Raw genomic sequence first — 15,035 nt, forward strand, 5'->3', positions numbered from 1 at the left:
ACCTCATTTCTTATGCATTCTTTCCTGACTCATAAAACTGAAGTTGGGAGGGGTTGATTCGATAAGAACAGCTGCACTGTTATTTTGTTCAATCCAAGTTTCTGTTAAAAACATAAAATCGAGATTGTGCTCAGTGATAAAATCATTGATTAAAAATGTTTTTCCTGCCAGAGACCTGACATTTAATAAAGCTAGTTTAAGTTCGTTAAACACAGTATCAGTCAGGTTTTTTGTAACAAGCTGTGGCTGACATGGAATCACTGCTAAATTAGATAAACTCACACAAACGTTTGAGCGCTTCCTGTATCTAAGATGATTCACCGCTCTTAATCTATTATCCTCATTACTCACAAAGCCCTCAACAATCAGGCCAACAATCATTACCTCACAGACCTGCTGCACCACCACGCCCCTTCCTGCTGCCTCCGCTCATCAGAAGCCAACCTCCTATCCATCCCCACCCGCACCAATCACCGGACCTGGGGGGACAGAGCCTTCTCCGTCGCTGCCCCCTCCCTCTGGAACTCACTCCCCCAACCCATCAGAGACTGCACTGACCTCACCACCTTCAAAACACTCACAAAAACTCACCTCTTCAATCTTGCTTTTAATGTGTGATTGTTTTTGTATTATTTGACTTTAACTTTAACTATATATTTATTTGTTGTTCCTTCCTTTTCTTTCCTCTTCACTATATCTGTAAGCGTCTTTGAGCACCTGTATAAGCGCTAACAAATTAAATCTATTATTATTATTATTATTATTACCTATCAACACAGATATCGGCAAAGCTATAGGCAGGCAGGGCCCCGGCATGTCCTGGAAAGAGTTGAGAGTGCCATACGCCCTTGAGCCTGGACCCAGCACATATCAGTAAGAGTTTGTTGTGTTTTGTACACACACATCCTTATCAGGCTTCGGAGACTGCAGATACTTTCTTGAAGGGAGGGGAGGTGGTTGACGTAGGCACGATGATGGAGACGGGGGAGATGGTGCGGGGATAGAGGACATGCTGCCAGGGGGGGGAGGTGGTTGACGTAGGCACGGTGATGGAGACAGAGGGAGACGGTGCGCGTCTCCCCGGTGATTTTGGTGGGCGTCGTTGAGGAGCGGGGGTAAAGGACATGCTGCCAGCCCTGCGTATCGCCTTAGTTTGGTCTTTGAACTCCAGGAAGGAATCAGTGCCAACCCTCTGTATCTCCTTCATGTGTTCAACGATCTCCAGGAGGGTGGGCGAGGGTGAACGGAGAGTAGAGAGAGCTGTGGGGTGAAGGAAGAGTATCCTCAGAGGTGACAGGCGGGGTGACGGGCAGTGGAGACTCCTCCATTTGTGTCATAGGTCTCCCATAATCAGAACATTCCTCAGGCGGGTGCAGTGATAATTCTTCAGGGTTTTCTGAGCGATGTGTTGGGTCTTTCTCCTGTTTTGATTCCTCTTGCCGCTTGTCCTTGGCAGAGGGAACAGATTGATGACGCAGGCAGTTGAATATGTTAGAGATAAACAATTTCACTCCTGACTTGTTCAGGCAAACTCCATTTGCCTTGAAAAGATTTCTGCGATCCCAGAAAAAGTTAAAGTTGTCAATAAAATGAACAGAATGGTCAGTACAGGCCGTTGAAAGTCAGGTGTTCAGTGCAAACAATCTGCTGAATCTCTCCACTCCTCTTCTGACTGGCGGTAGAGGGCCACTGATGAACATCTCTGCATTTAGAGAGCTGACAGTTTCCAACAAACATTTAAAGTCTTCTTTCAGCACTTCTGACTGTTGTTTCACAACATCATTTGTTCCAATGTGCAGTACCACATTCTTCACAGTCGGATGTTCAGCCCCAATATGCAGGATCTTCTCAGCCAAGTCAGAGACCACATCCTTGGGAAAACAGAGTACTTTGGTGTTGTTCTTATTACACAGACCTTTTACATCTCTTACAGCAGAGTCACCCACAATCAGAGTTTCAGGCCCAGTCGTTAGCTTTCCCTCTAGCCATTTACTTTTGGAGTAGCTATTGGTCCTTACCCTGCTGCGTGAAGAGGACAGGTTATCCAGGTCATCAGATCTCCGGTTCTCGGTCAGCGGAGCGTATCTGTTCTGGATTGGCACACTTGGTGGTTTAGGAGGATTGTTTGTAATTCTCCCTTTAGCAGCTGTCCACTGCTGTTTCCTAGTATGAATAGGGGTTGAAGAGGCGCTCTTCCTGGGTAATAACAATGCAGGCCAGCCGGTCGCATCACAGATTTCAGAGCGCTGGGCTCTGCCTGTTATCCGTCCTCCCAAATCCCATGGAAATGATTTACTCTTAGGCTTTGCACCCCGAGAGTTCCAGGGAGGACTACCACTTGTAGATTTATTACCCGGTACACAGCCCTCCTGTTCCTTGGAATCCTTGTAGCTGCTAACTAGCTTTGAGTTAGCATGCCTTTGTCCATTATTTTGCAACACTGGTAAAGTCGTGTCATTCCCACAACATAGTCCATTCACTTCCACGTTAACTTCCAACCGTTGCATTTTAATTTCCAACACAGCCATCTTCTGTAGAAGTTTGTGGAAGTCATCTGTAGAGAACGGAGGCATTTTGCTACCAACTAGCTTAAGCTAAATAGCATGCAGTACCAGGCTTTATCTGTTGCTAGGCCACGCTACTGTAAGACTGAGGTCGTCGTAAAAATGTTGAAATATGGCTGAAAGCCTCCGTCTATTTACGAAGATGAACTGTCCCAGTGATAAGTTAATGTCCAGGAGCCGCTGCTCGAAGTTTTCAGAGAATAAGAATAGGAAAATCAGCTTAAAAAGTAAGCAGAGGCAAGAGCAAGCAGAAAAGCGTCTGCACTGTAAGAAGGCAAGGTCCGTCCTGGGAGGGATCCCTCTCCCAGGACGGACAGACGTGCAATAGATGCCGTGTGTAAATCAAAGAGATAATACATTTGACAGCATATAGACCGAATGTTAGGAAATGCATGTGTCTGTAATAAGAAGATGAATCCACGAGGATGTCAGCTACAATCCTGTGGAAGCCATCAGGGAAGCAGCATGACGAGACCCAAGGCAGGACCGCAGAGACAGGTTCAGCCACGACCCGAAGTCCACGACTTAATCCAGAACTCAGGATAGAGGATCCAAGACACAGGACTACAGCAAGAGGATCAGCCTCGACTCCGGATCCCGGCGTAGATATAGATACAAAACAAGAACAAAGATCTACAATAATCTTGGCGATCTTGTTAAAATTGTGAATGCAGAATTAAAAATACGATGTAACTGGTTTGCAGTTAATAAAGGATCCCTTAATGTGGCCAAAACACATGACAAGTTATTCAATACAAAGTCTGAGAGCAGAAATGACTGCATTATACGGATTTGCAATACAGAGATAGAAAAAGTTGGTGCATGTACATTTTTAGGACTGCTTGTTGACGAAAAACTCAACTGGAAGCAGCATATAAATGATGTACAGACTAAACTTTCAAAAACAATAGGTATTTTGTATCATACTAAGAACATTCTGGAGGAAAAGATACTCTTTATAACAGTCTATTTCTCCCTTACCTTTAATACTGCTCTGAAATATGGGGAAACACGTACTCAACAAATCTACAAAAAATAACATCCCAAAAGAAAGTATTACAAATAGTCTGTGGTAAATATGAACACACAACTCCCATATTTAAAAAAACTCAATCTATTAAAATGTGTTGAGAGAGTACAGCTTAAAACAGTACTGATTATGCACAACATTTTCAAAACAAAATGCCTACTAACATTCAAAAGCAGTTCCAAATCACAGCGTGAACGAATTAATGTAGAAAAAGTCACTTGAAAATAAGTGTTCACAATGTTTATATGCAATTATGCATATATTATTATTATTCATTTGCCAAGTACATGTACATATGTATATATTTATATATAGTATTTTAATTTCCAAAAAAAGATAGTTGAAACTGCTATTGACATGTGCAGAAAATGGCCCTATATCTAGTTTTCGTATATATATATATATATATATATATATATATATATATATATATATATATATATATATATATATATGCATTTATTGTTTTCCTGCCCTCACTTTTATTTAATTGTTTCTCCTGTTTTCTTTGTACTCCTTCATTTCTATACGTTTTTGACGCAATAATGCCGCTGTATCAGGATGATGCACGGGAGGGCTACTTTCCACAAGCTATGCTTCAGCCCTCCCTCTTCTACTCATTGTGTTCATCTTTGTGTGGATGAATTCAACTTTTTTGTTTTTTCGGATGAATAAAAAATAAAAGAAATAAAAACGTTCAGCTTGGGGGCCCCCTAGTGGCCACGGGGGCCCTATGCCCCCTAGTGCGCCTATAGGAAGAAACGGCCCTGACTGTACTGAAGTACACTTTGGAGATAGTTGTACTTTACTTGAGTATTTCCATGTTATGTCACATACTTCTACTCCTCTACAGCTCAGAGGTAAATGTGTACTTTTACTACACTACATGTATTTAATACCTTTAGTACTTCTACTTTTACTCCAGTACAAGATCTGAGTACTTATTATTTTTGCTCAAGTACAAGATCAGAATACTTCTACTTTTACTGAAGTACAAGATCTGAGTACTTCTACTTTTACTACAAGATCTGAGTACTTCTATTTTTACTACAAGATCTGAGTACTTGTACTCTGACTCCAGTCCCAGATCTGAGTACTTGTACTCTGACTCCAGTCCCAGATCTGAGTACATGTACTCTGACTCCAGTCCCAGATCTGAGTACATGTACTCTGACTCCAGTCCCATATCTGAGTACTTCTACTCTGACTCCAGTCCCATATCTGGGTACTTGTACTCTGACTCCCAGATCTGAGTACACGTACTCTGACTCCAGTCCCAGATCTGAGTACTTGTACTCTGACTCCAGTCCCAGATCTGAGTACATGTACTCTGACTCATCCCAGACCTGAGTACATGTACTCTGACTCCAGTCCCAGATCTGAGTACTTGTACTCTGACTCCAGTCCCAGATCTGAGTACATGTACTCTGACTCCAGTCCCAGATCTGAGTACATGTACTCTGACTCCAGTCCCATATCTGAGTACTTCTACTCTGACTCCAGTCCCATATCTGGGTACTTGTACTCTGACTCCCAGATCTGAGTACACGTACTCTGACTCCAGTCCCAGATCTGAGTACTTGTACTCTGACTCCAGTCCCAGATCTGAGTACATGTACTCTGACTCATCCCAGACCTGAGTACATGTACTCTGACTCCAGTCCCAGATCTGAGTACTTGTACTCTGACTCCAGTCCCAGATCTGAGTACATGTACTCTGACTCCAGTCCCAGACCTGAGTACATGTACTCTGACTCCAGTCCCAAATCTGAGTACTTGTACTCTGACTCCAGTCCCAGACCTGAGTACATGTACTCTGACTCCAGTCCCAGACCTGAGTACTTGTACTCTGACTCCAGTCCCAGACCTGAGTACTTGTACTCTGACTCCAGTCCCAGACCTGAGTACATGTACTCTGACTCCAGTCCCAGACCTGAGTACATGTACTCTGACTCCAGTCCCAGACCTGAGTACATGTACTCTGACTCCAGTCCCAGACCTGAGTACTTGTACTCTGACTCCAGTCCCAGACCTGAGTACTTGTACTCTGACTCCAGTCCCAGACCTGAGTACTTGTACTCTGACTCCAGTCCCAGACCTGAGTACATGTACTCTGACTCCAGTCCCAGACCTGAGTACTTGTACTCTGACTCCAGTCCCAGACCTGAGTACATGTACTCTGACTCCAGTCCCAGACCTGAGTACATGTACTCTGACTCCAGTCCCAGACCTGAGTACTTGTACTCTGACTCCAGTCCCAGACCTGAGTACTTGTACTCTGACTCCAGTCCCAGACCTGAGTACTTGTACTCTGACTCCAGTCCCAGACCTGAGTACTTGTACTCTGACTCCAGTCCCAGATCACCCAGCAGTTGAAGAGGATCCAGTTTTGTGGAACAGACTTCTTTATGGTCAGAAACACAAAAACACAACAAACCAGTCTCTGATTATTCACTGATTTAAAATATATATTTATTGATAACTTGGTGAAATGTACAAGCTATAGAAAGAGAACAATCCCCTCTTTATGAACTCATCGGTGAAACAGATCTAACAGAAGCATAATATGTAATACTGTGAAAGGGCATCGTGCACAATGAGCCGTTTCATATCATCAACTCAAGTACTGCACTTTAAGATACTTGTACTGAAGTCCATCTCCTGCTACTCTAGACTTCCTCTCATATCAATGTGAAAGTACTGACAGAGATGTTTCATCACAGATTGAACTAGCAGTGATTGAAATTACTCTTTTGAAACAAATGACCAAACACTGTGATTTGAACCTTTAACACTTTTTGAACCAAAGGGAGAAATATAAAGCTCACGCTGGTTTCTGAACACTCATCAGTTTCACAGAGAGACTGAGCCGTGAGGGTTTAGATATAGAACATTCAATATGTCTGAAGGTGATGTGAGCAGTGATCCATGGGTAGGTCTAACAGGTGATATAGTGTTTCATACTTTTCATACTGTATTAAACATACATAGGTTTCTTTTTCAGGAACAAGTCCTGTTTCTCGCTTGAGGCCAGGAAAAGGCTCTGTGACCTTTTGACCTGTGCTGGACTCTGGTGATCTGATCTATATGAATGCACCTGCTGCCCATTGCCTGAACAAGTTAGATGCCGCCTATCACAGCGCACTGAGATTTGTCACAGATTGTAAAGCACTGACTCATCACTGTACCCTGTATGCCAGGCAGGTCTGCCTTCACTTACTGTAAAGAGGCTCAGTCATTGGTACACGTTCATCTATAAAGCTTTGTTGGGTAAACTCCCGTATTATATCTGCTCTCTGATCACACAGAGAGTTGCAAGCAGCTATTGTCTGAGATGGCATGATGTAGTATTGGTAGATGTGCCAAGAGCAAGGACTGTCTTAGGTAAGACAGCTTTTATGTGCAGCTCCACTTGCTTGGAACAGTCTTAAGCAAGAATTGAAACTGAGCAATCTCATTCCTCTGCATGTTTTTAAAGCTAGGCTAAATGAAATGCTCGTTGATACTATGGGCACTTGTAAATGTCTATAACTATGTAAATGTATCCTGTAAATATAGTGTATGATGTCCTTTATTGTTTCATGTTTCATGTGGAACCTATATGCTGCAGGTCTCCCTTGAAAAAGAGATCTATGATCTCAATGGGACCAATCTGATTAAATAAAGGTTTGATACTGACTGGGACTCCTTCCTGTGGATGGAGCTGACAGGAGGGTCAGGGACTCCTTCCTGTGGGTGGAGCTGACAGGAGGGTCAGGGACTCCTTCCTGTGGATGGAGCTGACAGGAGGGTCTGGGACTCCTTCCTGTGGGTGGAGCTGACAGGAGGGTCAGGGACTCCTTCCTGTGGATGGAGCTGACAGGATGGTCAGGGACTCCTTCCTGTGGATGGAGCTGACAGGAGGGTCAGGGACTCCTTCCTGTGGATGGAGCTGACAGGAGGATCAGGGACTCCTTCCTGTGGATGGAGCTGACAGGAGGGTCTGGGACTCCTTCCTGTGGGTGGAGCTGACAGGAGGGTCAGGGACTCCTTCCTGTGGATGGAGCTGACAGGATGGTCAGGGACTCCTTCCTGTGGATGGAGCTGACAGGAGGGTCAGGGACTCCTTCCTGTGGATGGAGCTGACAGGAGGGTCAGGGACTCCTTCCTGTGGATGGAGCTGACAGGATGGTCAGGGACTCCTTCCTGTGGATGGAGCTGACAGGAGGGTCAGGGACTCCTTCCTGTGGATGGAGCTGACAGGATGGTCAGGGACTCCTTCCTGTGGATGGAGCTGACAGGAGGGTCAGGGACTCCTTCCTGTGGATGGAGCTGACAGGATGGTCAGGGACTCCTTCCTGTGGATGGAGCTGACAGGAGGGTCAGGGACTCCTTCCTGTGGGTGTAGCTGACAGGAGGGTCAGGGACTCCTTCCTGTGGGGTGGAGCTGACAGGAGGGTCAGGGACTCCTTCCTGTGGATGGAGCTGACAGGAGGGTCTGGGACTCCTTCCTGTGGGTGGAGCTGACAGGAGGGTCAGGGACTCCTTCCTGTGGATGGAGCTGACAGGAGGGTCTGGGACTCCTTCCTGTGGGTGGAGCTGACAGGAGGGTCAGGGACTCCTTCCTGTGGATGGAGCTGACAGGAGGGTCTGGGACTCCTTCCTGTGGGTGGAGCTGACAGGAGGGTCAGGGACTCCTTCCTGTGGATGGAGCTGACAGGAGGGTCTGGGACTCCTTCCTGTGGGTGGAGCTGACAGGAGGGTCAGGGACTCCTTCCTGTGGATGGAGCTGACAGGAGGGTCAGGGACTCCTTCCTGTGGATGGAGCTGACAGGATGGTCAGGGACTCCTTCCTGTGGGTTTGGGGTTTGGAGCAGACCACTTCAGAGACATGTTTTTATATCTGAAACGCACAATATATGCCTACAAACAGCATGATAGGAGACCTGTAATGTGAAGTGGACGTGGTTCAATCCAAACTGGGTTTGAGAAACGGGGGTACCCGGGGGTCGACGTGTTTTGGAAGTAATATGGTCTGTGTTTACATTAGCAAGTAGCGCTAACTAGAAATAGAGGGGTTTGAAGCGTGGCTAGAATGGGTGATCTGTTTGGTATTTTGAGCACACTTCATAGACATGTTTTTTTAAAGTATTTGTATATATCTGAGACCCACAATATATGCCTCAAAACAGCACGATAGGAGACCTTTAAGGCGAGAGGTTATGAAGGTGGAAGCTACTCGGCCGGGCTCTGGCTGGCGGCTCTCAGCCGGTAGTGGAAGCGTACGTCTGCGTCCGGCAGCAGGATGCCCAGCCCGGCCCGGCTGTAGTCCAGAGAGACCCGGTTCTGACCCGGCTGCAGGTCCAGGTCCAGGTACAGCAGCACCAGACTCAGGAACTGCTTGATCTCGTTGACGGCGAAGTATCGTCCGGGACACATGGAGGCGCCGGAGCCGAAGGGCATCAGGAAGAACTTCAGCTTCTGCCCGCTCTTATAGAAGTCCGTCTTCACACGGCCGTCCTGGACGAAGCGGTCGTAGCGGAACGACTGGAGGAAGAGGAAGAGGAAGAGGAAACAGGTTTATCACCAGGTAGGTCGACACGTACGAGGAATTTGACTTGGTGTCATGGTGCATACAAACAAAATAACATTACAAAATATTTAAAATAATACAAAATATAGTAAGTGGGGGGTACCTGGGGGTCCTGGTAGATGTCGGGGTCCATGTGCATGCTCTGGGGGTAGAGGGCGATCATGTCTCCCTTCCTCACGGACGCAGAGCGCTCTTCATTCAGACGCAGACTGAAGTCCTCCTGAGACACCCGGATGTTGGTGGAGACTGAGGACAGACGCAGACCCTCGCTGATGGAGCTCTCTGGGGAATAGAGATGCAAACACACTCTACCCTTCAGCAGTGGTTACTGACAGATCTCAGGTCTGATCATACACATCTTGTGTTAACCAAAGACCTGATTTCAACCGAAAACAAATCCAGTCCCGTTTTTCTTGTAAGAGAATACTAGACGTCACAGTGATGCTAAATGACTCATTCTTTTTTTCATTGAAATGACAGAAATTGTGAAAGGCAAGAAGGAAGGGTTTGGTCCATAGGGGAAATAAGGTTTTGTAAAATATTGAATGACACCTCCTTCACTTTCTTATTATTCCATAATGTTTTGAACATCCTGAATGTCCTCCTCCAACATGAGAGTAACATGCTAACAAAGGTACCCCAACTGTAGCTGTGAACATGACAGGATGTGTGATTACCTAGAAGAGCATCAGGACTGTTTGAGGCAGATGATAGCTATGTGATTAACATGATGATTCAGCCTCTATGGAGAGAGACATCAAGCATGCTCATTTCTGACGTGGAGCTAATCTGAAGTAAACATTGAATACTGCTTTCTATTCCTCCATCTTGTGACTGTGTAACTCCCTCTCTTGGATATCAGCATGTGAAGGACACTGTTCAGGAACTAGTCTCTGTATGTGATGACTCCTTCCATTCTGGAGAGGATCACAGACACATGGATCCTGAGGATGAAGCTCAAGCCGGGGACCAGGGAGAGTTAACATTTTTAAGTATTCAGAAAAAGTCATTATTTTGATATTTTGAGAAAAAGTCATAATTTTAAGAAAAAGTCATAATTTTGATATTTTGAGAAAAAGTCATAATTTTGAGAAAAACTCAGAATTTGAGAAAAACTCAAAATGTTGATATTTTTGAGAAAGATTCATAATTTTTTGAAAAAAGTCAGAATTTTTAGATAAAGTCATCATTTTGAGATTCTTCATTCTGGAGAGGATCACAGATACATGGGTCCTGAGGCTGAAGCTCAAGCCGGGGAGTATTAACATTTTTAAGTATTCAGAAAAAGTCATAATTTTGATATTTTGAGAAAAAGTCATAATTTTAAGATAAAGTCATAATTTTAAGAAAAAGTCAACATTTTGAGATAAATTTATATTTTTGAGAAAAAGTCATAATTTTTATATTTTTGAGAAAAAGTCATAATTTTAAGATAAAGTCATAATTAAGAGGGAAAAGTCAGATTTTTGAGAAAAAGTCAGGATTTTTTGAAAAAAAGTCATAATTTTTAAATAAAGTCATTATTTTGAGAGAAAAGTCAGATTTTTTTGAAAAAAGTCAGAATCTTTTGAAACAGTCAGGATTTTGAGATTCTTCATTCTGGAGAGGATCACAGACACATGGATCCTGAGGCTGAAGCTCAAGCCGGGGTTGGTGATGTTTTCCTAACTCTTACCCAGGAGCACCATGCTGTCCAGCTGCTCTCTGCTCAGCGTCAGGTCCTCCTCTGGGCTGAACTTCCCCCCCGACAGCCTCAGGACCTCCAGGACCTCCTGCCGGACGGCCTCCAGCGCCTCGGAGTCCCTCAGCAGGAAGTAGAGCACCCAGAAGCAGGCGGGCACCGTGTTGCCCACCGACGCCCAGAGGATGGCAAAGTGATGGGCTAAAGGAGAGCAAAGGTAGTCAATGCAGAGGTCTGTTTCCAGAGCACCGAGCTCAGGGTTGAGTTTTAACACGATCGTTTGTTGTTCTGTTTTTGATGTTCTGTTTCGTTGTTCTATTTTGTGTTTTTTGTTAAGATGTCCAGTACTGTATGTTGCAAGGTTTGATTTGATAGTATTTACCTGTTTAAAATGAAATGTGTCTTTAGGTTGACTGATCTGTCTGGGGACTACAGATGAAAAATAGCCTCTTGGCTAACTCTGGATTGATGTGCACTGTCCCTGTTAAAGGTCACCTACTAAGGACATGTCTCTGAAGTGTCCTGCTCCAAACCCCAAACAGATCCTTGTAGCCCCCCCCCTCTCTCTTCCAGCTGTTACTAAGGACATGTCTCTGAAGTGTCCTGCTCCAAACCCCAAACAGATCCTTGTAGCCCCCCCCCCCCCTCTCCTCCAGCTGTTACTAAGGACATGTCTCTGAAGTGTCCTGCTCCAAACCCCAAACAGATCCTTGTAGCCCCCCCCCCCTCTCCTCCAGCTGTTACTAAGGACATGTCTCTGAAGTGTCCTGCTCCAAACCCCAAACAGGTCCTTGTAGCCCCCCCCCCCTCTCCTCCAGCTGTTACTAAGGACATGTCTCTGAAGTGTCCTGCTCCAAACCCCAAACAGATCCTTGTAGCGCCCCCTCTCTTCCAGCTGTTACTAAGGACATGTCTCTGAAGTGTCCTGCTCCAAACCCCAAACAGATCCTTGTAGCCCCCCCCCTCTCTTCCAGCTGTTACTAAGGACATGTCTCTGAAGTGTCCTGCTCCAAACCCCAAACAGATCCTTGTAGCCCCCCCCTCTCTTCCAGCTGTTACTAAGGACATGTCTCTGAAGTGTCCTGCTCCAAACCCCAAACAGGTCCTTGTAGCCCCCCCCCCTCTCCTCCAGCTGTTACTAAGGACATGTCTCTGAAGTGTCCTGCTCCAAACCCCAAACAGGTCCTTGTAGCCCCCCCCTCTCCTCCAGCTGTTACTAAGGACATGTCTCTGAAGTGTCCTGCTCCAAAACCCCAAACAGGTCCTTGTAGCCCCCCCCCCTCTCTCCAGCTGTTACTAAGGACATGTCTCTGAAGTGTCCTGCTCCAAACCCCAAACAGGTCCTTGTAGCCCCCCCCCCCTCTCCTCCAGCTGTTACTAAGGACATGTCTCTGAAGTGTCCTGCTCCAAACCCCAAACAGGTCCTTGTAGCCCCCCCCTCTCTTCCAGCTGTTACTAAGGACATGTCCTCTGAAGTGTCCTGCTCCAAACCCCAAACAGGTCCTTGTAGCCCCCCCCTCTCTTCCAGCTGTTACTAAGGACATGTCTCTGAAGTGTCCTGCTCCAAACCCCAAACAGGTCCTTGTAGCCCCCCCCTCTCTTCCAGCTGTTACTAAGGACATGACTCTGAAGTGTCCTGTTCCAAACCCCCAAACAGGTCCTTGTAGCCTAAGCCCCCCCCTCTCTTCCAGCTGTTACTAAGGACATGTCTCTGAAGTGTCCTGCTCCAAACCTCAAACAGATCCTTGTAGCGCCCCCCTCTCTTCCAGCTGTTACTAAGGACATGTCTCTGAAGTGTCCTGCTCCAAACCCCAATCAGATCCTTGTAGCCCCCCCCCCTCTCTTCCAGCTGTTCTAAGGACATGTCTCTGAAGTGTCCTGCTCCAAAAACCTCAAACAGATCCTTGTAGCCCCCCCTCTCTTCCAGCTGTTACTAAGGACATGTCTCTGAAGTGTCCTGCTCCAAACCCCAAACAGATCCTTGTAGCCCCCCCCTCTCTTCCAGCTGTTACTAAGGACATGTCTCTGATGTGTCCTGCTCCAAACCCCAAACAGATCCTTGTAGCCCCCCCCCCTCTCTTCCAGCTGTTACTAAGGACATGTCTCTGAATGTGTCCTGCTCCAAACCCCAAACAGATCCTTGTAGCCCCCCCCCTCTCTTCCAGCTGTTACTAAGGACATGTCTCTGAAGTGTCCTGCTCCTAACCCCAAACAGATCCTTGTAGCCCCCCCCCTCTCTGTTCCAGCTGTTACTAAGGACATGTCTCTGAAGTGTCCTGCTCCAAACCCCAAACAGATCCTTGTAGCCCCCCCCCCTCTCTTCCAGCTGTTACTAAGGACATGTCTCTGAAGTGTCCTGCTCTAAACCCCAAACAGATCCTTGTAGCCCCCCCCCTCTCTTCCAGCTGTTACTAAGGACATGTCTCTGAAGTGTCCTGCTCCTAAACCCCAAACAGATCCTTGTAGCCCCCCCCCTCTCTTCCAGCTGTTACTAAGGACATGTCTCTGAAGTGTCCTGCTCTAAACCCCAAACAGATCCTTGTAGCCCCCCCCCCTCTCTTCCAGCTGTTACTAAGGACATGTCTCTGAAGTGTCCTGCTCTAAACCCCAAACAGATCCTTGTAGCCCCCCCCCCTCTTCCAGCTGTTACTAAGGACATGTCTCTGAAGTGTCCTGCTCTAAACCCCAAACAGATCCTTGTAGCCCCCCCCCTCTCTTCCAGCTGTTACTAAGGACATGTCTCTGAAGTGTCCTGCTCTAAACCCCAAACAGATCCTTGTAGCCCCCCCCCCCTCTTCCAGCTGTTACTAAGGACATGTCTCTGAAGTGTCCTGCTCTAAACCCCAAACAGATCCTTGTAGCCCCCCCCCCTCTCTTCCAGCTGTTACTAAGGACATGTCTCTGAAGTGTCCTGCTCTAAACCTCAAACAGATCCTTGTAGCCCCCCCCCTCTCTCCCAGCTGTTACTAAGGACATGTCTCTGATGTGTCCTGCTCCAAACCCCAAACAGGTCCTTGTAGCCCCCCCCTCTCTTCCAGCTGTTACTAAGGACATGTCTTTGAAGTGTCCTGCTCCAAACCCCAAACAGGTCCTTGTAGCCCCCCCCCCCTCTCTTCCAGCTGTTACTAAGGACATGTCTCTGAAGTGTCCTGCTCCAAACCCCAAACAGGTCCTTGTAGCCCCCCCCCCCTCTCTTCCAGCTCTTACTAAGGACATGTCTCTGAAGTGTCCTGCTCCAAACCCCAAACAGGTCCTTGTAGCCCCCCCCCCCTCTCTTCCAGCTCTTACTAAGGACATGTCTCTGAAGTGTCCTGCTCCAAACCCCAAACAGGTCCTTGTAGCCCCCCCCCTCTCTCTTCCAGTTGTTACTAAGGACATGTCTCTGAAGTGTCCTGCTCCTAACCCCAAACAGGTCCTTGTAGCCCCCCCCCTCTCTCTTCCAGCTGTTACTAAGGACATGTCTCTGAAGTGTCCTGCTCCAAACCCCAAACAGATCCTTGTAGCCCCCCCCCTCTCTTCCAGTTGTTACTAAGGACATGTCTCTGAAGTGTCCTGCTCCTAACCCCAAACAGGTCCTTGTAGCCCCCCCCTCTCTTCCAGCTGTTACTAAGGACATGTCTCTGAAGTGTCCTGCTCCAAACCCCAAACAGATCCTTGTAGCCCCCCCCCCTCTCTTCCAGTTGTTACTAAGGACATGACTCTGAGTGTCCTGCTCCAAACCCCAAACAGATCCTTGTAGCCCCCCCCCCCTCTCTTCCAGCTGTTACTCAGGACATGTCTCTGAAGTGTCCTGCTCCAAACCCCAAACAGGTCCTTGTAGCCCCCCCCCCTCTCTTCCAGCTGTTACTAAAGACATGTCTCTGAAGTGTCCTGCTCCAAACCCCAAACAGGTCCTTGTAGCCCCCCCCCCCTCTCTTCCAGCTCTTACTAAGGACATGTCTCTGAAGTGTCCTGCTCCAAACCCCAAACAGGTCCTTGTAGCCACCCCCCCTCTCTTCCAGCTGTTACTAAGGACATGTCTCTGAAGTGTCCTGCTTCCAAACCCCAAACAGATCCTTGTAGCCCCCCCCCCTCTCTTCCAGCTGTTACTAAGACATGTCTCTGAAGTGTCCTGCTCCTAACCCCAAACAGATCCTTGTAGCCCCCCCCCCCCTCTCTTCCAGTTTACTAAGGACATGTCTCTGAAGT

The 15,035-nt window shown here is 46.9% G+C and overlaps 1 protein-coding gene across 1 annotated transcript; it reads right to left on the minus strand.

The window, feature by feature from the left end:
- Positions 1–7,029: 7,029 nt before the first annotated feature.
- On the minus strand, positions 7,030–11,276 carry LOC117535343 (cytochrome P450 7B1-like; the record flags this gene model as incomplete). Its single annotated transcript, XM_034199792.1, has 3 exons — positions 7,030–9,120; positions 9,270–9,448; positions 10,842–11,276. Coding segments are annotated over 3 exons (926 nt in total), but the record flags the coding sequence as incomplete, so codon positions are not given.
- Positions 11,277–15,035: the final 3,759 nt, after the last annotated feature.

This window comes from Gymnodraco acuticeps, unplaced genomic scaffold, assembly GCF_902827175.1.
Source record: "Gymnodraco acuticeps unplaced genomic scaffold, fGymAcu1.1, whole genome shotgun sequence".
Classification (NCBI taxonomy): domain Eukaryota; kingdom Metazoa; phylum Chordata; class Actinopteri; order Perciformes; family Bathydraconidae; genus Gymnodraco; species Gymnodraco acuticeps.